Source organism: Daphnia magna, linkage group LG1, assembly GCF_020631705.1.
Source record: "Daphnia magna isolate NIES linkage group LG1, ASM2063170v1.1, whole genome shotgun sequence".
Classification (NCBI taxonomy): domain Eukaryota; kingdom Metazoa; phylum Arthropoda; class Branchiopoda; order Diplostraca; family Daphniidae; genus Daphnia; species Daphnia magna.
This window is the reverse complement of record NC_059182.1, coordinates 4,072,579-4,098,602: the sequence shown is the minus strand read 5'-3', so window position 1 is coordinate 4,098,602 and position 26,024 is coordinate 4,072,579. Positions and strand designations below refer to the sequence as shown.

General features: G+C 42.0%; 5 protein-coding genes and 1 long non-coding RNA gene across 14 annotated transcripts; 3 read left to right on the top strand and 3 right to left on the bottom strand.

Moving 5' to 3' along the window:
- Positions 1 to 61: 61 nt before the first annotated feature.
- LOC116931398 (protein trapped in endoderm-1) lies at positions 62 to 3,516 on the bottom strand. Its single transcript, XM_032938988.2, is given in 6 exon segments — positions 62 to 844; positions 1,002 to 1,197; positions 1,267 to 1,575; positions 1,765 to 1,973; positions 1,975 to 2,012; positions 3,051 to 3,516. Coding segments are annotated over 6 exon segments (1,308 nt in total). The 5' UTR covers positions 3,217 to 3,516; the 3' UTR covers positions 62 to 454.
- LOC116934977 lies at positions 2,910 to 25,972 on the bottom strand. Of its 3 annotated transcripts, XM_045168335.1 has the most exons (6): positions 25,818 to 25,972; positions 25,519 to 25,707; positions 21,866 to 25,440; positions 18,562 to 18,568; positions 18,495 to 18,501; positions 2,910 to 3,021 (listed from the first exon to the last, which is right to left on the bottom strand). In XM_045168335.1, the coding sequence occupies exons 2-6, from the start codon at positions 25,613 to 25,615 to the stop codon at positions 2,925 to 2,927; spliced, it is 3,783 nt and encodes a 1,260-aa protein (XP_045024270.1). In that variant the 5' UTR covers positions 25,616 to 25,707; positions 25,818 to 25,972; the 3' UTR covers positions 2,910 to 2,924. The 3 variants fall into 3 exon arrangements, with proteins under 3 accessions (XP_045024270.1, XP_045024268.1, XP_045024269.1); XM_045168333.1 differs by lacking the exons at positions 2,910 to 3,021; positions 18,495 to 18,501; positions 18,562 to 18,568 and having other exon boundaries at positions 21,450 to 25,440; XM_045168334.1 differs by lacking the exons at positions 2,910 to 3,021; positions 18,495 to 18,501; positions 18,562 to 18,568; positions 25,818 to 25,972 and having other exon boundaries at positions 21,450 to 25,440; positions 25,519 to 25,811.
- On the top strand, positions 9,132 to 12,695 carry LOC116931389. Of its 3 annotated transcripts, none has more exons than XM_032938971.2 (13): positions 9,132 to 9,289; positions 9,375 to 9,444; positions 9,526 to 9,677; positions 9,752 to 9,977; positions 10,060 to 10,356; positions 10,425 to 10,579; positions 10,648 to 10,843; positions 10,911 to 11,219; positions 11,291 to 11,448; positions 11,528 to 11,627; positions 11,691 to 11,849; positions 11,931 to 12,107; positions 12,191 to 12,695. In XM_032938971.2, exons 1-13 carry the CDS (start codon positions 9,200 to 9,202, stop codon positions 12,472 to 12,474), a joined length of 2,373 nt encoding a protein of 790 aa, XP_032794862.2. In that variant the 5' UTR covers positions 9,132 to 9,199; the 3' UTR covers positions 12,475 to 12,695. The 3 variants fall into 3 exon arrangements, with proteins under 3 accessions (XP_032794862.2, XP_032794861.2, XP_032794860.2); XM_032938970.2 differs by having other exon boundaries at positions 9,138 to 9,295; positions 11,694 to 11,849; XM_032938969.2 differs by having other exon boundaries at positions 9,138 to 9,295.
- On the top strand, positions 12,821 to 15,029 carry LOC116931399 (RUS family member 1). The gene is made up of 9 exons (XM_032938989.2): positions 12,821 to 13,022; positions 13,092 to 13,246; positions 13,356 to 13,516; positions 13,573 to 13,786; positions 13,857 to 13,975; positions 14,055 to 14,254; positions 14,320 to 14,552; positions 14,621 to 14,726; positions 14,803 to 15,029. The coding sequence occupies exons 1-9, from the start codon at positions 12,938 to 12,940 to the stop codon at positions 14,868 to 14,870; spliced, it is 1,341 nt and encodes a 446-aa protein (XP_032794880.2). The 5' UTR covers positions 12,821 to 12,937; the 3' UTR covers positions 14,871 to 15,029.
- On the bottom strand, positions 14,751 to 20,765 carry LOC116936081. 5 transcript variants are annotated; one of them, XM_045168320.1, is made up of 10 exons: positions 20,469 to 20,693; positions 20,210 to 20,406; positions 16,314 to 20,132; positions 16,028 to 16,177; positions 15,704 to 15,891; positions 15,539 to 15,625; positions 15,369 to 15,455; positions 15,203 to 15,295; positions 15,031 to 15,126; positions 14,751 to 14,942 (listed from the first exon to the last, which is right to left on the bottom strand). In XM_045168320.1, the coding sequence occupies exons 2-10, from the start codon at positions 20,304 to 20,306 to the stop codon at positions 14,856 to 14,858; spliced, it is 4,704 nt and encodes a 1,567-aa protein (XP_045024255.1). In that variant the 5' UTR covers positions 20,307 to 20,406; positions 20,469 to 20,693; the 3' UTR covers positions 14,751 to 14,855. The 5 variants fall into 5 exon arrangements, with proteins under 5 accessions (XP_045024255.1, XP_045024256.1, XP_045024257.1 ...); XM_045168321.1 differs by having other exon boundaries at positions 20,210 to 20,424; positions 20,502 to 20,693; XM_045168322.1 differs by having other exon boundaries at positions 20,502 to 20,693.
- On the top strand, positions 20,851 to 21,514 carry LOC123469403. Its single transcript, XR_006642674.1, has 2 exons — positions 20,851 to 20,991; positions 21,060 to 21,514. It is a non-coding gene; the product is annotated as an uncharacterized LOC123469403 (long non-coding RNA).
- Positions 25,973 to 26,024: the final 52 nt, after the last annotated feature.

Here is a 26,024-nt window from a genome sequence, read left to right as displayed (position 1 = left end):
TCTTACAAAGGAACGCTCGTGTAACTGTAATAGTAAAAGAACTAAGAGATGTTTTCGGTCGTAGAGTTACATGTCATGTGTATACAACATAGTTTACGAGGAAAACATACAGGAGAAAAGAAACATACACGAACGTGTCTTCGTCATTTTTTTTTTTTTCTTTAAGTTTTCTTTCTTTCGCTTCTTTTATTTTGTATTTTTCTTTTTCAATATTATGTGTTAAAAATGTAAACGAACTTCTCGCCCGTTGGCGTGTCTCTCTCTCTCTCTCGACCAGGAGAACAAGAGTAGGATGCGCTTAATAGTAAATTTTCACGCGACAATTAAACGACATTTTTCAATTATCCCCACCAAACAAAACAAAAAAAAAATTACCAAAATCAATCAAATTTTTTTTTTCTCTCTTAAACTAGAGAGAATTACGCCCGATGAAATATGTATGTACACTGGGTTCTTAATTCTTCACTTTTCCTTCCTCCTTGTTTGTTAATCCGCACACACAAAAACAAAATGGAAGGGCCATTTTCAAACCCTGGGTAACTGCTGTTGATCGCCTTTCCTCTTTATTGGCAACACTACTGTGAATATTAGAAGCTCTGATGACTTTCACTTTGTCCGCGTGGGCCGTGTAATGGAGCATGTCTGTCAGGAAAGTGCGGCCGGACGAACGGGACGTCTGCGTTTGGGAAGTGAGCCGAGCCGAACGAGACGATCCGCACAGCAATTGGCGGTAAGCTGAGCGATATTGCCGATTCGAAAACGCGTAGATGAAGGGATTGATGACACTGGACGCCCAGGCCAGGATGGAAGCCATCACGTGAATGACGGGTACTTTGGTCTTTTTCTGTTCCAATTCAAAAACAATCGATCACAATCAGTCGTCACTCAAACTACACACACACAAAATAAGCGAAAGGGGGGAGTGTTAAAAAGGAGACGTGAGTACATTAGTGAAAGATGACGGTGGGTGACGTGTGTTTAAATAAATTAAAAAAACTAACCTCGTCATCAGCCACGTTGACCACCATCAGCGGCAGGAAGCAGAGCAGGAAGCAGCAAAAGATGATGAGCATCATGCGGGTAAGTCGCAGGTCATCCCGTCTCTGATGTTTCTCCGACGAGCTCTTTTTGCTCTTTTTCACCGGTTTAATAGCCGGAACATTGGCCTCTTCCTGTCTGTTTCCGTTCGATTCCGGGCTGTATTTGATCGTAACAATTTTTAATGCAAAATAGTTGAATTTCAAACGAAAAACTTTCGTGTGTTACCTGTGAGCCATGACGTTTCGTCTCGACTGTTTCACTTTGATGAAGATGCACGTGTACGAAACAATGATTGTTAAACAAGGGATGAGGAAGCCGAAAGCGAAGAAGAACTTCTTCGGCGACTTGCCGTCTTCTCCTGGTAGAATAGTGCACGAAAACGTGGCCGGATTGAGGCCCAAGTCTCCCCAGATGCCCAACAACGGAGGCGTCATCATCAAGAAGCTAAACAGCCACGAGCTGAGGATCATCAGCACAATGAATGGCCGCCGGTAGATCTTATCATACCACGAAGGCGAAGCAATCAATATATACCTGTTTCAAAATTTAAAAAAAATAATAAATAAATAATAAATAAATAAAAGGGCCCAGTCAAACACACACACACAGACACACACAAACTTAAATGACAGACAGTCCAATTAGTTTTGTTTCCTTTGGGAAAGGCCCAAGCAATCTGTCTACGACTTTAACTGGCCCCTGGTTTAGATATGGAGGTCTTACCGGTTGATGGTGATGAGCACCATGCTGAAGAGGGAAGCAGCCACGTTGCCATAGAAGAAGAACGGAAAGAGGCGACAGAGGGTGTCGCCTAAGATCCAAGACTCGTAGATGTAGCGCGACGCCGTCAGCGGCAGGTTGAAGGCGCAGAAGAGCAAGTCGGAGCCGGCCAGACTGAGGACGAACGCCGTCGTGGCGTGCGATCGCAATTTACGGCTTGCGAACCAAAGCCGCCACAGTCAGTGAATTACCTTTGATTCGATTTTTATCATCGCAAAAAGAAATGTTGATTTCATAATTGGCTGGTTAAAACAGCGGAAATTAGCACTTGAAATGTGAGCCAATTATAGTTGTCATTGGTAACGAGATCGTTAATGAACAGGACGAACGTTCGTATTCAGGATAGAGTCTAATTAGGTGTGTGAAGAAAGTCCATTGTCCATATCCGGAGCGGATGCTGGACTTGTTCGAATAATTCGTTCAACGATGAATCATAACAAATCGATGTCATAACAATTCAAACATTTTCTGAATGGACCAAAGCAAACCTCTTTTTTGATAATCAAATCAAATCGTCTTCTAACAAACTGCTAACCGAAGAGAGAGAAAAAAAACAGGACCTCACTACGACGTGTTGGGTTATTTGAAATCTTATGTTTTGACTGCGATTGTAAATGTAAATCGAATCGAGGAAGATACTAAACGGCAACCACCCATTCGTTCATGAATTCAGAAGGATGAGGCAATAAAACGTTGGGAAAAATGAAATTCAAAACGAATGATCGATGAACCCTTCGATTTACGCTGCAGGGACCGATTCCAATCAAAGAGGACAGCAAAAAGATTTCATTTTTTATTATTTTTTTAACTCGTCATGCTCGTCACGATCGGGATCATTTTGATTGCGAAATAGATTTTTCAAAATCCCCTCCGTATGTTTTTTTTTCTTTTCTTTTCTTTTCGTAAATTCTCCTCGCTGTCCCAAGTTCTAGCGGCTCGGATTATGTATTCAAAAACGAAAACAAGTAACAAAAGAGAGGCCGGCAAGTGGCAGTGCACCCATCACGAACGGGCCCTATTCCCGCAGGCCTTTCCCCCCCTTTTTTTATAAAGCACGTTAATATTTTTCCCATTCAATATGTTACAACGTCCTTAGCTCGTCATTACTTTTTCTTTTTTTTTTTTTTTGGACACACACGCACTGAAGAAAACAAAGCAGACACGAAATTCATTAATAGCCCCCTCCCCCCTCTTTCCCTACTTAAAAAAAAAAAAATAGGGGGACGTACCACCAATGCCGATGAGAACGAAGAGGATGGCACAAGCGGCCGCAAAGTAGGAAGCCTCACGCGGATAGCGGATCGGATGATGAGCGGATATGACGCTCTCGTTGTAAACGTCCGCCGCCGGCGTGTTATTCCATTGATTGGCGCTACTCGTCAAAGAATCCTCCATGATTCTAACGGATTGTTCCTTTCCTTTTTTTTTTTTTTGAAACAGCGAGAAGATTGGGAATATAAAATCGTAATGGATTCACCAAACACTTTCAGAATCGATCATCTGGCTGTTTTTTTAGTTAACTTTCTAATCCGGGAATGGAGTTTCGATTAACGTTCGTCCGATTGGCGATTTAGTTATCGGCGATATTTGAGAAAAAACTTTTGTTTTGTTTTGGTTTTTTTTTTTGCTGGAAGGGGTCACTATTGAACGACAGGGAGCTCCAGTCTCGACGATGGTTGAACCACGACTGACTCTCCTACACCGCGATGCCACCAGGCTTATATTCCTACCCCCATCCGGAGGGCTTTTCTTCTTTCAAAGAAAACTAAATATTCTTTTATTTTTTTATTTTTAACTTGTTCCTTCTTTCACACACACACACATATTTATTATACATACGTATGTTTCCACTCTATACCCCAATATTTTTTTTTAAAGGTTTTTTTTTTTTTTTTTAGCCGCACACTAAAAAGATCTATTCATTCTCTAGAGGGGGGCGGTGGCGCCACTTTGCGTCTTTTTTTTCCCTATACGTTAAGCTACAAATTCTTTTATTTATAATTTTTTTTTTTTTGGTTGAATTTAGCTCTTGAAACCACTCGGGGCTTAATTGAAACTCTTGGGTGAGCGTCAAATTTAGAAATGTTGTGCACTCTTGTAAGTGCACAAGATTTGAAGGCGATATAGCTTACGTGATGCACATTATTATTTCAAAACCAACTGGTTGTGTTGATTTAAAAAGAACGAAATAATAAAAAACAACAACAAAAAAAACAATTCGTTTTAAACTATTTGGGCACATTTAACGTATATATACCGCCTCGTTCGGGTGTATAAGTTACACGATGCGCGCATATTGTGTGGGAATGCACTTCCGTTTCCACGAATCCCACGTACGTACGCGGCCGCAAACCCTTATTGTTTTACTTTGGAGAGAACAAGAACAAAAACCTCATGTTGTTCTTTTCATCCGGTCAACTGAGTTTCTCTCTCCGTACAGCTATACATGTTAAGATATTCCGTGAGAACCAGAAACAAAAGAATCGAGTATGCATCCCAAAACATGTTTGTGTGTCCCCCACCATCACACGAAGTTCTCAATCTTCTTGTACAATATATACCTTCAACTTTGATGTCACCTTGTTTTATACCATATAGTGTGACTGATGTCCTCCGACATTTGGTTTTTACTTGGACATTCGTGTCTTATACGACACCGTCGTGTTCCACGGAATTCTACATACGGACGTCGACGTTTTTGACAAATCGTCTGCAGGTCATACGAACTCTGCGAGGGGACAATTGTCATTATTCAACAGATCATGTGAGCTGTCGTAATGTCATCTCTCTATTTCTTTTATTCAACAGCAAATATTTTCTCGCCTTTGTTTGTTGTTTTTTTTTGCCACTGACGTCCGCGCACAAACTCACGAACTTCTTTTGCGGTCCAACTCTTTCAACGTCATCGTTGCGACGCAAGAATCAACGGGTGGTCTCTTCTCTTTATATCGAACGATACAACCGCAATGTAGTCCAACAAAGTTGGTGATTTGATTTAAAAAAAAAAAAAACGTGAAATATCCAGCAGGGATTTTTGGATGTAAAGAAGATGGAGAACAAAATCCGACAGACATTCAAAGCCGAAAAAAAGATGTTGGCTTTTTTCACGCTCTTTCCCACGAACAATTGCGCACATGGCCGCTCACTTTCTCCGTTTTCAACATCGCACTTGATTAAGATGCTCGCAACAACTTGTTCTCCAGGTCATCATCATAAATCTTTTGTTTGTTTTTGCATATGGCGGCAGCGTCTGATTCGAATTTGAATTTCAAGCTAAAAGGGAAATGATCAGAGAGAGAGGCAGATGAACTTGTAAACGTATTCATAGCCCCACCATACGCAAAACAAAACACAAAAAATGTGCATTGCCGTAAATCTTTTCGACTTTTCAAAGTCTCAGCTGGGCGTAGATTAAAGCGGGGACAAGTCTGTGTAAGAAAAGAAAGTCACACCTAAAAGTTTGGAAGGCCATTAAGTTTAGCGTAATTAGCAAAAGAAAGAAAAAAATGTTCGCTTTGTATTAGACGGCCTCTTTTGAAAAATTCAAAAAACAAAATGGCGTCTATGATTCTTTTAAAGGAGCATCTGGTTCCTACTTAAACCCCCCCCCCTTCCTTTTGACTCCTATACATAGGCTATCTACTATATAATTTGCTTATAGATCGTATAGTTTGAAACAAGTTCACCAACTCTGATCCTTTTTTTTATTGTTATGCGTCTGAACGTTTTGAGTTCTAATAGGCGGAGACGTTAATATACGAAAAAATAATAAAAAAAAATTTTTATGTCAGTCGACTTTAAAAGTTTGTCGCGGTTCTTGGAGATGTTTTGGAGGGGAGAGAAAAAAAAAGGGGGGGGAGAGCGATAAGTCTCGTGTTTCTTCCAGTTTTTATCTTCTTTTCCTATATGAACGTGAAACACGATCATTCACGCTTTCCTTCCTCTTCTTTGTTCCTTCTTTTCCATTCCACTTTTTTTTGTTTTTGTTTTTGTTTTTTTTCGTCATCATCAGTTAAGAAAGAGGAGAAAACCTTAAAAAGAAAACGAAAACATGTTTCTTTGAATTGATTACGTTCGATGGGCTGGAGGCGTTTTGATGCGTGCGTGATGACGTTACACACATTTATTCGTGCATCTTTATGTTATTTTTTCCTGTTCATCTAATAGCCATAGTAATATGTTTCTTCTTCTTCTCATTTTTTTTTTACGTTGAGATGTATATATACCATTAAATGCAAATAATGTGAAGGAAAGAATCTATACAGCACGTAATAGCTCCACAGCAGGTTTCGCTAGTGAAACGTCTTCGTCGGACGGCGGCAAACGTATATACAATAATGGTGCGGAATTATTTTATCTTTTAAAATCCACCAACACGAGAATCTTTATTGGCTTGTAAATATACATTTAAAAAATTTAAAAAAAGGGCGACCTGTAGTGTATGCAAATAGGCCTAAAGGAAATTTCCCTTTTTCTCGTGAATTATTACGCAGGTTGTCACTGATGCGAGATGAATCATTTCGATTTCACGTATATTTCTTTAAAAACAAAAACAAAATACATTGAATTGAAATGACTTAATCTTAGTGGATCGAATTACCAACCGCCTTCGTGTCAAGCTCGCCCGTGTCCATCACCATGTCCATATACAAAGAGGGCCTATACAGTTTAGACAGCGACTTGTATACATCAGCTGCTTGTAACTATAGATGCATGCATAATCACTTGGAATATTGTTATTCATATGAGGCAGCCTTCAGTCTACTGTGCAAAAGGACGATGTTCTCCGCTTTGAAAGTATATAGCCTGTCGCCCTTGTTTATATCTAAGAAATGCGCTGTCTGAAAGCGAAGAGAGTGAAACGAGCAGACACGTCAAAGGCCAGGCGTTGTGTCGCCGGGCCCCCGAGTCGTATAATGTTCCAGTATACGCAGGGTCTTCTATATAAGAGCCCCAAAAAAAAAACGGGGGCGGTGAGGCCTTTGTCCGTCTTTGACTTATCATCATGACCAAGAAAATCAAAACTGACTTTAAAGAAGAAAAAGATGATCTCTTATAATGGCCGTCTTGTCTATATGGACAAGACGGCCATTTTCTCCGGCTTATACGATGTCTGCCTTTTTTCTTCTGTGGGCTGGTCCATCGTTTTTGAAAATGTTATTGCTGCAGTTCGAATTTCAAGAACAGAAAGACTCGCAGCTTTTCAGATGTGTTCCAGTGAGTCTACAGAGCTGAAGATGGTAGGCCAGCTCTTCAGAAGACGAAAAAAGAGGCCCATGCAGGGCGGGGTTTTCCTCCGTTTGTGTAGACGATTGATGTATATGTATATACACAACTACAACCAAACGGCACGTCTTCGAGTGTTTTACAACCACCCCAGAACTATACATTTTTTGTTCGCCCTCTAACCCCAACCCCTCTGTTCTTGCCCCTTCCATATCAGATGGGGAGACACGCCCTCATCATATCAGCATTATCGTTATGATCATTACTCAAATCCCCCTCAACTGCATATATATATGTGTATATATATATATAAGCAACGAGTTTACATTGATGCTATGTCAGCCAGTTCCGTCCGACCGTGGATGACGTATAATGTAAACGAATAGGTTTTCAACGTCCCTGCCGCAGTGAATGTGTTACGGTTCCTATATGATGTGGTCCGCTTTAATATACATGGTTTTCTCGTTCCAGCCAGAAAATGTCGCGTAGGACGGGCTCTGTTTAAGGGAAGCCACATTTATTTTTATTTTTTTCTATTTAAAGAGATAAACAAGCCAAATGTCTGTTACAGCCATCACATGTTTCACAGGTCAGTCGAAAACTTTGCGGCACAACAGAACATCGTTAACTATTTAGCACGTTCTCAAAATTCGAATTGGAGTTTTTCATTTTTGTCGTCATTGTGTTAGTTTGTTAAATTCAAAAGAAAAAAGACAAGATTTTTTAATCTTTGCCCCGCCCGATTGGCAGCAGGATTTTTCTTAGGATGGCTGCGTTTCGAAGGGTTTTGCTGGACATGTGTGTGTTGTCTTGCATTAGAGCCTGTTGCAGGCCATCTGGTCCCAAGTGTTGAGGGGTGGAGTGTGTGAGAATTCAAAAGAACAAGCCAAGGGCAATGTGTTTGTCTTTCATTTGATCAAATACAGGCGAAAACATTCAAAGAAATCAACAGAATGTCACCGCCCGCTTAAGTGTCGTCAGCCACCGAGATCACGTTCCAGCCACATTATAGGCATACCGCTGCCTTTGGAACGTGTATAAACTAAAAGGGAAAAGTCTTAACAGTATACATAAACAAGAGCAAATGTTAAAAGAAAAGAAAAATTGATTGACATTAAACTGACACGAGAAGAAAGGTCGTGTATAATTCATCAATGTGTTGTTTACACGCAAACTCATTAATATGTCCGGCCGTATAATTATATAGATGATGCGCCAATCGAAATTAGACAGCCTCTCGCACGACTAATGCGCCATCATCGATCTCGTTTGATTGCGTCGTGTCCACAACCGACGACCAAGTGCATTGGCCTGTTACATATATACAACGTTATCCATCGTGTCGGTAAGAACTTTATATAGCCAATAGCTATGTATAACTGTACATGAGACGTGCATATATACCAAGATAAAATGTTATTATGAATATATACACAACAAGTGCTATGATGTGCCTGTTTAAATTTGATGCAACGTTGATGATGGAAGGCCCTCCCGGCCATTATAAGTCTTATCGCGAGTGTGTGCTATTTATAGTTTATATAGCCTGTAGATGTGTAGGGTGAAATTTGATCTGAATTAATTATTGTTCGTGATTAACATTCAAGTGGATAGCACTTTCAAATTTGATCCCCCCCCCCGTGGTTGATTATCAATTTGGCCAGGCCAAGATCACCGTGCCATCTATACGCAACAGCAACAGAATATGACGTATATTCTTAAAGCTTCACGAAAAAAAACATTTCTAGATTATATTCTTTAAAAATAAATAAATAAAATCCAAGGACCCGAAAGTGCGGAGGGAGATGACCCTGGCCATCGCCATAATTTCTCATGGGCCACTATTATCGTGACATCAACTTCCTCGATGCAATATACTCTCTCTCTCTATCTGTCTCTGAAAGAAACAGAAAGATCGAATGTTATCCAAGCCATAAAGAAATCAGAAAAAAAACTAAACTAAAAAGAAAAATGGAGGATGTTCCAAAGTCAATAGGTCGAGTGCGATTGCGATTGAATTTATGATATTTATACTGAGAGCAGTGGGATTGGTTGTGCGTCAACTCTCCGACCTTTCGTCTTTGCTGATGATCGTCAAGCGCGTCAGAGTCGAAACGAACAGATTTCTTGTTTACATTCGGGTCCGCAGTCGATGCTATTCGCACTGGCCAGAGAAGTCAGCAGTAAAGACGTTACGTGCAACGAGGGCGGTCCTTCCTTCTTCGTCACCATGAAATCCGTCGTGAGTGTGCGTTCACAAGTTTTTTCTAATTTTACGATTTTAAAATTTACGATGATATTCAATTGTTTTTTGGCTCTCATTTCAGTTAGCGCTGCTCGTTATCGGTTGGGTCAATGCCGCCATTTTGCCACCAATCAACCACAACAATATCAAAGGTGCTGTGTGTGTGTTTATGTATCTGTGCATTTGTACCTGAAATTAATAAAAGTGCGTTATGCTAATTCCTTAAATAACAGATGGATCAACTGATCATCCAAAACCGAGTCTTCGATTTCTGCCAAACGATTCAGACAAAATTTATCGCACTGGCGACACAATACGACTCGTCTGCGAGGCCGATTTCCATCTCGATTGGAAACTACCCAGCATCTTGGAAACGCGTGATTACGTAACTCTCTAACGGGATATGCCCAACTCCATCCACGATTTACATATACGTGATCGATTCATTCTATTTCAAAGGCAGTGACGTTGCAGAATGAACTGGAAGATCGAACTTCGATCGAGGACGTGCAGCTTTACGACGTCGAAGATGATTCCGCTAATCAGGATCGTTTATTCGATTATCCTTATCGTTCGGTTCTGACAGTGCACGAAGCCAGTTACACCGATACGGGTTATTACGCGTGTCACAATCGCGATAACGACGATGGCGATGATGAAATCAAAACCTACGTTTTCGTCGAAGGTAAATCGTTTTTCATCTTTCGTTTGTTTTTTTTTTGTTTTGGAGGGGGGATTCAATTAAAATGAGCCTCTGTTTTATGAAGACGAGGACAATCTAATTGTGCAACACAGACAGGTGATGATGTTCTCGCAGAGACTGTCGCGTTATTCGGTCATCGTTCCGTGCAAACCATCGCATCCCGACATCGAAATGTCGGTCATGATCGGCAAAGATCTGAAAGCTGATTGGGTGTACGATCCGCACGTTGGATTCTACATCGATAATGATTTTCTCAATTCGGTGGATAACAGCCACTTGCCGATCTATCGCTGTCTTGCCCGTCATCCTAAAGGATTCGAAGCCGACACACCTGTTTACATCTGGCAGCCATTCAAACCTCGTGAGGCCTTTCTTTTTCAAAGAAACCATTTGACGCCAAATCTACTATACTTTTGAATTTGAATTTAGTTATTGCCATGGAATCGGACGTGCTGATTCAAATGCCAGCCAGACGGATCGTGGTCACCCAAAACTTCCAGTTAAACTGTTCCATCACGTATTACGACTCCCAAAATTTGACTGTCGAATTGTACTGGATGGTTCCTCAACTCCAAGGCATCGACGTGAGTCTTCTGGTGGTACATATCCATGCAAATTTCACGTATTACCGAGCACATCACAAATGATATAGGGAAAGAGAGTCAAGTCGGAGAAGTTGATTTTAGCGGCCCAACCGAGAGGTGGGAAGAAACGGACGACGGTCAGGTCATCCCTTCGAGTGCAAAATGCCACGCTCGATGACGGTGGATTCTACATGTGCGCCAGCCACCAGAGTTCGCAGGATGTCAACACGATGGATTGGGCCGAAGTCTTTGTCAACATCCACCGTAAATCTTTTCGCATCACACGACGTTTTGGAACTAACCGCAATTTTTCATCGGTTTTCGATTGCAGACAAAGAAGATGAATCTTTCCTTCTGGTTTCGACGCCGTACAACGACGGTCCTCGAGACGTCGATGCCGGGAAAACGATGACATTCGTCGTGTACGTCGATGCCCGCCCCGATCCTGTGGTCGACTGGTTCAAGGATGGCCAGCTGGAACCGATCGCCACGTCGGCTAAATATGTCGTCCATCGCAGCTGGGGAAAGACTTACCTTAAAATCAGGGATACCTCAATTGCGGACAATGGCGTTTATCGTCTGCTAGCGACTTCCGGCCAGCTGAGGAAGAGCGTCAATTTCACACTAGTCGTCGATGACGGTCTCTAATCCATTTCTTATCGACAAAATTGTGCGTGCGGAAGATTCAATTGAATTATTTATGGCTCACAGGCAAACCTCCATCTTCGATGATGAGTTGGCGCTATTCATTCGATTTCGTTTCGCCCTTGTTTTGGATTCACGCGCAGCCTCCTATCGTCGGGTTCTCGTTCCTCCAATGTCGCCCCCCGATCCCTTGTCAATTGTACAGCAAGAGGTCTGGAGAAAATGTAAGTTCTGATTCAGGTGAATTCATTTGGGACGAATTTGAAAAAAAACAAACAAAAAAGATGTTGAATTTTTAATTAGGACGAAACGGTGTGGGACGTCGACACGTTCCGACAAGTGGATCGCAAAGGTCACATCGTACTGGAACCGCTGACGATTTACATAAAAAATAGCACTGAAGGTAAATTCAGTTCAACGTAACTATAATGGTTGAGTTAGTGATTGATTTTCTAATTTAATCCAGAAGACTCTGCTGTCACAACGGCGTACAATGAAACCGATCGTTTCTTCTATTTGGGTTGGGTGGTCAACACGTTTTACAATTCCAGTGGTAACGGGTCCTGGTCGTGGACCCAATCGGATGGAACTACCGTTCCATTAGACCTTTCCAACCCACCTTCAGGTTAGCTAACTTTTGTTTTTCGTTGATGGAGTCGACTGGAATGTATGCCGAAAGAATAAATGAATTTATTTTTCGAAACAGGTTTCAATATTTCTAAAAGGCAGTGTTTAGAAAGGCGGGGATATTGTTACAGAATCAAAGGCATCAATACTAATTCGGATCAGCTCGGGCACAGCGTCGTTGCTGGTGAAGTGTTTACTTGGAATTTCATCTCGACGGCGGATGGAACGCGAATTTCAGTACCGATCCAAATTCAAGGTTTTTAATTCGTTTAGTTTTTGTTTTTTGTTTTTTACAATTTTTCGTTAGAATTTTACAATGTTTTTGAAATGATTTTTAAGATGCCCGAGAGCCAGTCATCACCGAAAGTAGTGATGCTGAGTTGGTGGTTATGTCCGGTAAATCAATGTCTCTTTCTTGTTTGGCGGACGGCCAACCAAGTCCGAATGGCCAGTGGTTGCGGAACGGGGATCCTGTGCCGGACGAATGGATAGAACGAACGGATAATGGCATCAATCTGAAGATTCAAGCGGCAGAATCTTCTGAGCATTCTGGTACGTACACTTGTCGTTTTGAGAATGTCGCCGGCATCGCAGAAAAGAGCCTTCATCTTCAAGTTTTATAACTCTTTTGTTTTGTTTAGTGAGTTCGATTCGATATCTTTAATTCACCTATACTTGTAAATAATATTCCTCGCTAGGGAAACGAAATTACACGCTAAATACTTTCTTTAGTTTCGGCGATTTATGCATGTTATTCAAGTCCAAAATATGACGTTACACTGTACTGAAATGCTGTTCTGTTTCAAGATGTTGACGAAAAAGTAATACAGTATGATTAAGAGCAGATAGACGTTTTTTTTTGTGGTTCCAACCCGGACGGACGTAACGTAAACAATAAAAATATTTGTACGTAGCTCAAGTACAAACGTGGCAGCAGTGTAATGTTTGACGTTGACGTGTGTGTTGACAGTTGAATTGACAGCTGAGCTTTAAAATCAATGACTAGGACCTGCTAGGACTTACACGGTCTCGTCGAAGAAGCCAATATTCGAAAACAGAAAGTGGTATTAAAATTTCATCAGTGCCATGAATAAAAGTACCATTAAAACTTTAATCAGTGAGAAAGAAGGAGAAAATGGATGTTCTCGTCAGTACGTCAAACTTGCCAATGGTTAGCTATTTCCAATAAGTCATTGCTTTCATTTTAAGCATTCAATCTTTAACGTTTTTGTTTGCACAGAGAATGGAGTTGTTTGCATTGATTCAAACACAAGTTCTTCAAACACAAGATTCAGGGGAATAAAGCATCTGTTTAGCTCAGTATTCTTACCACAAGGGTATCCTTCGTCAGTCAGTGATGACTATCTGGAATACCAAATCTGGGATACAATTCAGGTACACATGCAATGTCTTGTGATTATTAGATATTTAACACTCTGTGTGAATTTATTTGTTTTGTATTTTTTTCTGACTACTGTGTATTACAATTAAAGATTACACTTAGGCATTTGCTAGTAGCTTGTCAGGATCTTTGTCAACGAGAGCAGTGCTAGAGGGTGTGGGAGTGGGAAGTAGCACATCCACTCCTCTGGCTGCCACCCTAATGTGGTTGATCAAAGATGGTACTGGAATGGTTGGCCGAATATTATTTGCCTGGTGCAATGGGTAAGTTATCGCAGAAATTTTAGATAATGCAGTGCATCTTCATAAATGTGTTTTAGTACAAAACTAGATGCTGACAGCAAAAAATGGAGATTTTTTGCCGATCTTCTCAATGACTGTGCTTTAAGCCTTGAATTATGTGCCCCCTATGCTGTAGCAGCAGTTGGAGGATCTAATGGGGCTATGACTGGTATTCTTTGCGTTTCTGGTGTGGCCAAATCAATCGTCGGGGTAGCAGGTGGAGCAACTCGAGCAGCATTAACCCAACATCAGGTATTAAATAATACAAATCACCAAATCATTGTAAGAAAACGAGAGGATCTTTTTTCTCTTTATTACATAGGCTAGACAAGGGAACCTGGCCGACGTGTCAGCCAAGGATGGAAGTCAGGAAACCCTGGTCAACCTCGCCGCCCTAATCACCAGCCTCTGGCTTTTACCTTTCTTGGACGGGTCTACAAAGTTTGTCTATTTCTATTGCTCTCCTGTTGTTTTTTTCTTAACTCAAATTTTATGCCTTTTCATTTCTCCCCTTGTATAGGATGACGTGGTTTTCTTTTTTTCTGTTTACGTTGCTGCACGTCTTCGCCAACCTGAAAGCGGTGAAAGCCGTCAGCATGGAGACGCTTAACAGGACTAGATACATGATCATTCTAAAGCAATTCGCCACATCTAAAGACGTGCCTTCGGTGAAAGTCATTAACCGACTTGAGCCCGTCGTCATTGGTCTCATTCCCACTGGTAACTTTATCGAATTAATTCAATATTAACCAGCTGCTGTGATTTCTCCGTTTTGATTGGCACAGAGAAAGACGTCTGCGGCTACCGGATAGAACTTGGATCTTCAATCAAAGCTATTGCCTCCAATAAGGACTTGGAGAATCAGTTAGCTATTTATTCTGACCGAAATTTTGCTTTGATTCCTGATTCCGTTACTAAAACTATCTACATAATTTATCGACAAGAATGTACGTCAGAAGAGATGCTGGAATCGTATTCACACGCCGTTCTGGCTGCCATGCTTGCATCCGGATACGCGGTCAGTCAAATTAGCTGTCAAGGAAACTTTGAACGGAAGTTTAAATTATGATTTTTCTCTCGTGATAGGTTAGTGGTATGAAGCCAGTAGCCGAAGGTGACATCTCCGGTGCGCTTCTTAAGATGGTGAAAGACAGCTGCTGGAAAGAACTTCAAAATGGGCTTGTGAATCAGGGTAAGGCAATCATTCTTTGATGTGTGCATGTGAAACAATTGTATCGATTCTTAATTAACATTGTTCATTTGTGCAGGATGGATCCTCAACCATTCGCTCCTAGCCGCTGGCGAATGGCGAGTTTCGTGGTCAAAAGACATTTAAAATAGCATGTAAAGGACTTAGCACGTAAAGTGGCAATGAAAGGAATCCGAACATGCAGTTACGTATCCAACTCTGTTGCATTGATAAAACAAACTTTTTGTTAGTTAAAGTAACGATGAATGCTCGATAAGGTGTAATTACACGTAACGTATCCAAATACCTTTTCCTTTAGGGTTGCGATTACTGCAATGATGGTTGTACAGAGTACACTGAACATCTCTGAGTCAATAAAAACAAACGTCGTTGATAACCCAACCTGGCATAAGTTTGAATAAACAATATGGTAACGAAATGTCGATGTCGTATAATTACACGCTAAATTAATCAAATACCTTTTTTAAAAGGGTTATCGATATTGCAACCATGCTTGCAAAGAGAATCTCTTTGATGTTCTCCATGAAATTAGATCTTGTTAATGACCAGAGCTTGCATCAGTTTAAAATTAACAATCCGTTAAAGAAAGTTGTGGTTACAGTTGCACGTAATAAAATGAAATACCTTTATGATAAGGGTTAACAAAACTGCAAAGACGACTGCATTGCAGAACTCCTCGATGGTATAAATAAACGTCGGTGCAAACCAAATCTTGCATAAATTTAAATAAAGAGTACATTAACGAAAGCTTGATCTCGTATATAAATGCATATAACCCAAGAAAATACCGATACCTTTTCCATTAGGGTTAACGATACTACAACCATGCTTGGAATGAGGTATTTCTTGATGATTTCGTTAAGCGTCGCTGATGATCGAACCTATGCAACAATTTAAAATTAACAATCCATTAAGGAAAGATGTAGTTGTAGTTGCGCATATCGGAATCTCGGAAATACCTTTTTTACAAGGGTAAACAGTGCTGCAATGACGATCACAGTGAAGGACTCCCTGGTATAGGTATACACAAGAAAAGAGAAAGTAGGAATAAAAAAAATAATCGCACTAATCCTTTTGATAAGTGGAGCGTTGGCAGGTAGATCTGGAGTCCAGTTGTTCGCGAAGTCGGAAACACGGTTACCTAAAACTACAAAAACAAGAAAAAGTGCGTGAGTCTTATAGGTAACAAACACAAGGTTTGGCTAAATCGAGTTGGAATATTTGATTATTTGTTCTTGGTTATTATGAGTAAGGATGCTGAAAGTTAAAAATTCAAACAGTACCAAAGTTCAGTAGCCTCTTGTACCACGATGGCCGATTCTGATGGTCATTCACCCGTTTAGTCTTCATCTCTGCTATAGGTGGTCGTCGAGCGTTGGCAGGTGGATCTGGAGTCCAGTTATTCGCGAAGTCGGAAACACGGTTACCTAAAACTACAAAAACAAGAAAAAGTGCGTGAGTCTTATAGGTAACAAACACAGGGTTTGGCTAAATCGAGTTGGAATATTTGATTATTTGTTCTTGGGTACTATGAGTAAGGATGCTGAAAGTTAAAAATTCAAACAGTACCAAAGTTCAGTAGCCTCTTGAACCACGATGGCCGATTCTGATGGTCATTCACCAGTTTGGTCATCATCTCGGCTTGTTGGTGAAGTCTTCGCAGAGTAGTGATTCTCTGTTGGTATCCAGGAAGATGCTCTTGTTTTTCTTTGGCAATCATCAGGTCAATATAAGCCGGTGTGGAGAGCGTGTGAGGCTTTAATGCGATCTCGTTCAATCGCTGTATGGAAGGAGAAGTCTCCTGCACCAGCTTCGTTAGCTGTTTTTTATTTTGGGCAATTTCTGCCTCAATTTTGGCTAATAGTTCTTGATTAGTCAATGCTTCGGATTTGGCCCCTTGATATTGCTTTCGCATGGCATTCGTTGAACGCTGTACTTTTTCCTTCACCATTTCGTACCTGAACTTCTGATTGAAATGATCATTCCACCGGCACTTGCAGATCCTGCAGTTTCCATTTGGATCCATGACGGAGCAACGATATTTATCGGTGTCGCTGGCTTGCGAGCAAGGAAAATGACAGGTTGTGGTACATTTCTGACAGTTGGTGGTGAACTGGCCCGTCCCACTGATGTCCGTCGACTTTGGAACAAGAAACTCGACTTCAAAATCAAAATTCTTGTTTTCATCCATTTGTTGTTGATTTTCTGCCAGCAGTTTCTTGATTTGCTCGAACTCGTCGATCCTTGCTAAATTGAATTGAATACGAGATTGAAGGCCTTCGACAAGAGCTTGTAGTCGCCTTCGTTCTTCGAGGACTTGGCGAGTTAGCGTCAAGGATTTCGCTTCCACGTTCCTCAAATCGGCAAAGAATTTGTCGAAACCTTTCACGGCCAACTCAAAGTAAGTCCGGTTGAATTCATTTACTTGACGGCTGTTTTTATTAGTTTCGAAGAAAATGGAATTGTTAAATTTATGGTGAAGTGGCAGTTTGGTAATTGGGTCGATGGGTGACGGAATTTTAGCCTCTTTGACAGCGTCGAGGACTGGCGGCAAATCATTGTCAGCAAATGTCACCATGATGCGGATATTATCTTTGACGTTTTCACCGAAGATGGATAGAATCTGGTCAAAGATATATTGCTGGGAAGGCGTCAATCTGACGAGTGACGACTGGACGACGAAACAAACGGCCTCTAATTGCTGAATCCCGTGAGGACACTGGAAATAATCTTTGAGTTGTTGCATAATTTTCTTGTCTCTTTCAATTCCACCTGTGTCACCAAATCCTGGTGTATCGACAATGCTCAGCGAATAACCCAAACGAGAGCCCTTCATCTCGTAAAAATCATAGGTGGTCACCAAGTCCGTCTGACTGTAAGCCTGCGATTTGTCAGCTGGTTCGTTGATCAACTTGAAACGGAAATCATCTTCCCATTCAATTCCCAGTACGTAATTCGCCATGGCGTTAATGAGTGTACTCTTACCTGAACCGGTGGCACCCAGTACCAAGATGGTTCTTTGTCGACGTTTACCCACCAATGCCAAATAACTCGGCTCACCAAAAACGTAATGGCCAACTCCCTGAATTTTGGCATTGCCACGTTTTTTCAACGGCAATTCGTAAACTTCAATTCCAGGCAATACGGAACATTTTTTGCTGGTACGACGGACGATGATCGCTGCTCGCTCTGCCTCTTGCAATGTACAAGTTTGCAAAATCTCTGACGCCGGGCTATAGAGAGTAGAGCCACTGGCGTTTTTGCATTCAGCCCTAACTTGAATGTTGAACGTCGCACCTGGAACTAGCGGTTCTAATACGATTGTCTTGTTCGTCGTAGATCGTTGGATGAATGTGGATTGGTGACGACTATCGCTCATCCAGCATTCAACAGAGTACGAGGTAATCCTGACTTCTTCTTCAGCACTGTTTTTCAAGTAAGGTTGATGCCACGAGATAGATATGCTCGTATCGGTCACCTCGTGAACTCGTAATCCAGTTGGCGGCGAACAAACTGGATCTATTGTTACTTCGTAGCTGACAGGGCTGAAAGGGCTTCTTCCTCCAAGTGTCTCTGCTGCCACCCTGAACAGGTAGGTCTCCCCTGATTGGAGGTAATCAATTTCGACTTTGTTTGAAGATTTCCGGACGGAAAGCCAATGGTCTTCTTGCCCATCCACTGCGCAATACTGGACCAGATAGTGGCGTACTCCGGTCGTTTCATCAGCCGTCCAACGCAATCCGATCACACCACGACGATTCTTTGTGACCATCACTTGTCCAGGAGCCTTTGGGATGGTGAAATCCAACGGTAGGGCCTCTTCCCTACTGCAATCGTATAATCTTGTAAAGGGCAATGTTTTTTCAGTGCATTGGTCGTAAAAGATGATGTAGCGGACGTTCTTGGTATCTGCATTGTGATTCGTAATCCAGTTGGAAAATTCTTGGCCAGACGTGAACATTTGACGAAATATGGGGGACGTCGTCTTCGCTGTTGTTTGCTGGTTGCTACTAGCCCTTGTCAAATTCATCCAGCTCGATGATGCAGATGCATTAAAATCGTCGATATAACGATTCATCTCGTTAACTAAAGAGTTTAATTCTCCTCTCGGACTGGGCAGATGAAGAACGACGGCGTACGACCCATTGCCTCCGTTTCTGATTTCTTTTTCAAGGCGTTCCATGATCGACACCACAAGTACACCAGGCAATTTATCCAGACTCTTTAAAGTTTTCAATTCCTGTCTCTGTAGATTGAGCCAGTGTTTCAGCTTTTCAGCAACGAATGGCGACTGGGTCTCCAATGCATCGATGATTTTGGCCATTTTGTCTTCTCGACCCGTTCCACGACGAATTTGAGCAGTCCATACAGACAGGGCTTTGATGAAAGTTGGCAGAAATTGCATTATCAACTCTTTAAAGTGTTTGATTCTTTTGCTGGCTGTCGATGGAATGCATTGGTGACTATTTAGCCCGTTCAATTGGTTGGCCAACAGTTTCGCCTCCAGACGGCTGCTGTGAAGACGGCTCAACATAGTCTGACAACGAAATATCAGTTTCTGTGAGACATCTTCACCATTTATCGGAATTTGAGCTATTCTTTCTTCGGCATTCATTCCGTTGCAGAGCGGACGCAGCCACACTCTCAGCGGGATGGCCTTTTCGGTTCCGCTTTCCAGTATCTTCCTGCAGGCTTCGTACTGCTCTGCGACAGGTTTCAATGTCCAACTTTTGCCATCTTCAACATCCACTAGATCGCTGTAGAGAATACATTTCAAATCTTTTGGGATTGAAGAATAGCCATTATCCTCATCGTCTTCGTCATGATCGGACTCTAAATTTTCGCTTTCATCCGTTAGTCGATATTTAAAATGACGTGCATAATCCCTTATTTTTTCCGCCATCATTTCAATGTCCTTTCGCTCCTTTTCCTGAGTTTCTGCTTGTTGGTCTTGAGGAAAGATGCAAAAGGCCTCTAGGCCGTACGTGATTGCCACGACGACGTGAGTTGCCTGACTGTTGGCCAATAGCTCAGGTTGGCAGACGATTTCCAACTGACTCTCCGGATTGACAGAGACATTTTTTTCGGAATGGCAGCAATGGACTGTCACGTGAGCTCCATGACTAAATAATTCGTCCTTCGCGTCGACCCAATCAGCCGCATATTGCCAAGCTCCTTTGAGAGATGGACGCAACAGTCCGGCCATTAAACTCATGGCCGTGTGATCGTCCATTCCCAAATTGGACAGGAATGATCCTTGGTCTTGTCCCTCGTGAAAGTCCTCATTGTCCTCATCCGTTTGCACAGTTGTCTTTAAAGAAACTTCAGCATTCATTTCCGTCTTGACAGATAACTGGGATACGTCGTCTGTGACCCATAATTGAATATCTGAACACATCCAACATACAAATATGAACATTAACACTTTGCATCTGTTAAAGTTTGTAATGTTGTTGTATTATTACCTGGTATGATGCTATCATCGACGTAATTGTAAAGTGTTCCTAGGCTAAAGTGTCGGCCTAAAGCCAGTATTTCGATGTCATCCAAATAATTGGCCATATGAAAGATAACGTGTTTTGTTTTGCCCAGGTTTTATAATTTTTAGGTGCACTTTGCCTCAACTGTTTCGGCAACCAAACCAAGTCGTGTTGACTGTTTCCTAGGCAAAGAAATCAAACTGAAATGTGAGAATGACGACAGTCATTTTCTTGGAACTGTTATGGATAGAGAATGCCTTAAACGCTCAAATATTACGGAAAGGCAAGACACAAGAAGAATAACACAGATCCCGTGGACTTCAGACGTGAAGGGTGGCCAGCTGAGAAAAATTCCCTCTTTTCAACAAAGTAGGGTTCGTTAACACACATAACTACCGTACTGGACCAGAGCATGCGGCTGACTGATTATTCTCCCTCTCCCGCCTCTCGGTCCGTCCGCAAGGGTTCGGAGGAGAAGCCTACCCAAACGCCATCTAGCGCTCGTACTAAGCATGGGAAAAAGAGTTGGCATGGCAACGAGCCAGGACGGATCGCAACAGAACCAAAACTGATAAGATCTGTGCATGATAACGCAATGTCAATTAAGAAAAACAGAAAAAGAACTACACCCGAATCGTCTATGATTTTAAGATTCTGTTTCCATCGGATTGCTTCGTGTTTCATGTTCAATGATAATCATTCAATGCCGCTAAACATTTCGTTGGAGCAGGCATTGACAAATCCCGTGTCTGATAACGTCAGCTGAGGTTCTAATATAGGCAATGAGGTATGCCACGAATATTATTTATTCTTTAATGGTTCTACGTTTGCTAAGGGTGGCAGCGTGATTGGTTCACGGTGATGGCGAATACCCCCGATGCTTTACACAAACCATTAGCTACATCTTTGACGCAGCGGCATTCTGCTCGAGTTCTAGAATTTTACGTATGAGCTCACTATTCACAATAGGAGTTGTCCACGTCTTCCTAAAGTAAAAAGATCAAGAGTTAAAATTTCCAATGACAATAAAAATAATGTATATACCTTATTCAATCATGTGATCCTTTGTACATAATAATTTTGTTTGTTTTGTTTTTTATATAAAATTTTTCTTTCACGAACAGGATGGTCGGAGGCTCGGAGCTGATCTTCTATTTCAGCCTTACCTTTTTCGTTTCACATTTTCAAGGCTTCTTGTTAAAGTAAAAAGCTTCTGTAAACTGTATTGATTTTCCAATTCTGTGTATAGAAGGATGTGAAACATACAAAGTTATGTAGACATATCTATAGGCAATGAAATATCATTTTGTAGTTGTAGAATTTAAACAAGCGTTGAATCAGAGTACCAAAATCTAGTACCACTGCACTGGTTGTTCGTAACATTTAGTCACATTATTAACGCTTAAAACTTTTGAATAAAACCGACGAGGGGCGACGGACAGTTTGCATAGACTGTGATGTAGAAGGCTGCGTTTTAGAACTCTGATGGTCGTTCACCAGTTTAGTCATCATCTCTGCTACTTGGTGAAGTCTTTGCAGCGTCGTGATTCTCTGTTGGTATCCAGGGCGATGCTCTTGTTTCTCAGTTTCAATCATTAGCTTAATGTAAGACGGTATGGAGAGCATGTGAGGCTTAAGGGCGATCTCGTTCAATCTTTGTATGCAAGGAGAAGTCTCCTGCACCAGCTCCATCAGCTGCTTTTCATATTGGTCAATCTCTGCCTGAATTTTGGCGAAGAGTTCTTCGTTAGTCAGGGCTTTGGCCTTGGCCCCTTGGTATTGCTTCCGGATGGCTTCTGATGAACGCTGCACTTTCTCCTTCACCATTTCGTACCTGTACTTTTGATTGAAATGAACGTTCCACGGGCACTTGCAGATTCTGCAGATTCCATTTGGATCCATGACGGAACAACGATGTTTATCGGCGTCACTGGCTTGCGAACAAGGAAAATGGCACGTTGTGGTACATTTTTGACAGTTGGTGGTGAACTGGCCCGTCCCGCTGATGTCCGTCGACTTTGGAACAAGAAACTCGACTTCAAAATCAAAATTCTTGTTTTCATCCATTTGTTGTTGATTCTCTGCCAGCAGTTTCTTAATTTGTTCAAACTCGTCGATCCGTGCCAATTTGATTTGGGTACGAAGTTGAAGGCCTTCGACAAGAACTTCTAGTCGTTTTCGTTCTTCGAGCACTTCGCGGGTTAGCGTCAAGGATTTGGCTTCCATGTTCCTCAAATCGGCAAAGAATTTGTCGAAACCTTTAACGGCCAACTCAAAGTAAGTCCGGTTGAATTCATTTACTTGACGGCTGTTTTTATTAGTCACGAAGAAAATGGAATTGTTAAATTTATGGTGAAGTGGCAGTTTGGTAATTGGGTCGATGGGTGACGGAATTTTAGCCTCTTTGACAGCGTCGAGGACTGGCGGCAAATCATTGTCAGCAAATGTCACCATGATGCGGATATTATCTTTAATGTCTTTACCAAAGATGTATAGAATCTGGTCAAAGATATATTGCTGGGTTTCCGTCAATCTGGCGAGCGACGACTGGACGACGAAACAAACGGCCTCTAATTGCTGGATCCCGTGAGGACACTGGAAATAATCTTTGAGTTGTTGCATAATTTTCTTGTCTTTTTCGACTCCGTGCGTATCGCCAAATCCCGGAGTATCGACGATGGTCAGCGAATAATCCAAACGGGAGCCTTTCATCTCGTAAAAATCGTAGGTGGTCACCAAGTCCGTCTGACTGTAAGCCTGCGATTTGTCTGTTGGTTCGTTGATCAACTTGAAACGGAAATCATCTTCCCATTCAATGCCCAGTACGTAATTCGCCATGGCGTTAATGAGTGTACTCTTACCTGAACCGGTGGCACCCAGTACCAAGATGGTTCTTTGTCGACGTTTGCCAAACAATGCCAAATAACTCGGCTCACCAAAAAAGTAATGGCCAACTCCCTGAATTTTGGCATTGCCACGTTTTTTCAACGGCAATTCGTAAACGTCAATTCCAGGCGAAGCGGAACATTTTTTGCTGGTACGACGGACGATGATCGCTGCTCGCTCTGCCTCTTGCAATGTACAAGTTTGCAAAATCTCTGACGCCGGGCTATAGAAAGTAGAGCCACTGGCGTTTTTGCATTCAACCCTAACTTGAACGTAGTAAGTCGCACCTGGATCTAGCGGCTCTAATACGATGTTCTTGTTCATCGTAGTTCGTTGAATGAATGTCGATTCGTGACCGCTATCGCCCATCCAGCATTCAACAGAGTACGATGTAATACTCAGTTCTTCTTCAGCACTGGTTTTCAAATAAGTTTTATGTCTCCATGAAATAGATATGCTCGTATCGGTCACCTCGTGAGCTTGCAATCCAATTGGCGGTGGACAAACTGGATCTATTATTACTTCGCAGCTGACAGGGCTGAAAGGGCTCCTCCCTCCAAGTGTCTCTGTTGCCACCCTGAACACGTAAGGTTCACCTGATTGAAGGTATTCAATTTCGATTGTGTTTGCAGACTTCTGGACGGAAAGCCAATAGTCTTCTTGCCCATCCACTGCGCGATACTGGACCAGATAGTGGCGTAGTCCGGTCGTATCATCAGCCGTCCAACTCAATCCGATCACACCACGACGATTCTTTGTAACCATCACTTGTCCAGGAGCCTTTGGGATGGTGAAATCCAACGGAGGAGTCTCTGCCCTGCCACACTCGTATAATCTTGTGAAGGGCAATGTTCGTTCAGTGCATTCGTCGTAAAAGATGATGTAGCGGACGTTCTTGGTATCTGAATTGTGATTCGTAATCCAGTTGGAAAATTCTTGGCCGGACGTGAACATTTGACGAAATATGGGGGACGTCGTCTTCGCTGTTGTTTGCTGGTTGCTACTAGCCCTTGTTACAATCATCCAGTTCGATGATGCAGATGCATTAAAATCGTCGATATAACGATTCATCTCGTTAACTAGAGAGTTTAATTCTCCTCTCGGACTGGGCAGATGAAGAACGACGGCGTACGACCCATTGCCTCCGTTTCTCATTTCTTTTTCAAGGCGTTCCATGATCGACACCAAAAGCACACCAGGCAATTTATCCAGATTCTTTAAAGTTTTCAATTCATGTCTCTGTAGATTGAGCCAGTGTTTCAGCTTTTCAGCAACGAATGGCGACTGGGTCTTCAATGCATTGATCATTTTGGCCATTTTGTCTTCTCGACCCGTTCCACGACGAATTTGAGCAGTCCATACAGACAGGGCTTTGATGAAAGTTGGCAGAAATTGCATTATCAACTCTTTAAAGTGCTTGATTCTTTTGCTGACTGTCGATGGAATGCATTGGTGACTTTCTTGTCCTTTCAATTCTTCAGCTAACAGTTCCGCTTCCAGACAGATTCCATGAAAACGGCTCAACATAACTTGGCAATGGAAGAGCAATTCCCGCGAGACATCTTTAATATTTAGGGGCATTTTAGCAAGTATGAGATCCTTCAGCTTGTTGAGTGGATACAACCACACTCTCAGCGGGATGGTCTTTTCTTTTCCGCCTTTCAGTATCTTCCTGCAGGATTCGTACTGCTCTGCGACAGGCTTCAATGTCCAATTTTTGCCATCTTGAATATCCACTAGATCGCTGTAGAGAAGGCATTTCAAGTCTTTTGGGATAGAGCAATGTCCACCATCCTCTTCGTCCCCTTCTTCGTCACGATCAGGTTTCCAATTGTCGTCTTCGTTCTCCAGCCGGTCTTTAAAGATACGTGCGTAAGTTTTGGCTAGGCTGTCCTGGGAGAAGATGCAAAACGCCTCTAGGCCATAGGTGATCGCCATGACGACGTGAGTTGCCTGAATTTTCATTAGCTCTTTTGGCTTGCAGACGATGGACAATTGATCAGGATTGATTGAAATATCCTTTTCGAAACGGCAGCAATGGACTGCCACGTGAGTTCCATGGCTAAATAATTCGTCCTTCGAGTCGACCCAATCAGCCGCATATTTCCAAGCTCCCTTTAGAGATGGACGCAACAGTCCGGCCATTAAACTCATGGCCGTGTGATCGTCCATTCCTAAATTGGAGAGGAACGGTGCCTGGCCTTCTCTTTCTTCAAGAGTCTCGTCTTCCTCATCGATTTGGTCGGCCGTCTTTATGTAAACGTCAGCACTTTCTTTCTCTTCAACCATTTTTAATTCGGACACATCATCTGGGTCCCATAAGTGAATACCTGGACACACCAAAGACATAAATGTGCACAATAACAGCTTTTAGTTGTTCAGGTACATAAAGTGTTGCATATTCTTACTTGGTATGATGATGTCATCGACAAAATTGTAAAGTGTCCCTAGTTTAAACTGGCGACCTAAGGCCGGAATCTCAACGCCGTCCAAATGGATAGACATTTGAACAATTTACTTGAGGTTTGTAGAAGCAACGAAGTTCGATTTGCCACAGCGTCTTCAGTAAATTAAAACAAAATCGTATGGGCTATGTCCTAGACGAGGAAATCAAATTGATAGGTGACACTAGCTATTCGTTTAAACCGAACCTAACCCAATCCTGGCAATCTAAACTATACAAGTCACAAAAGAATCAACTACTCACCCACGATCTCACTTTTTTCTTTAAGGTTCTATTTGCGAAGGTTGACCGCACGTTGCGTTCGCGACAATAGAAACTTTGCAGTTGCCCTAAAACATGTGGTCAGCCTAACCCAAGCGACTGTTGCGCTTTGATACCCCACTGCACGAGCACGAGGATGTTATTGATTCCAAGTATACTTAGCAATGTCCCAATTCTATTTCCGCCATT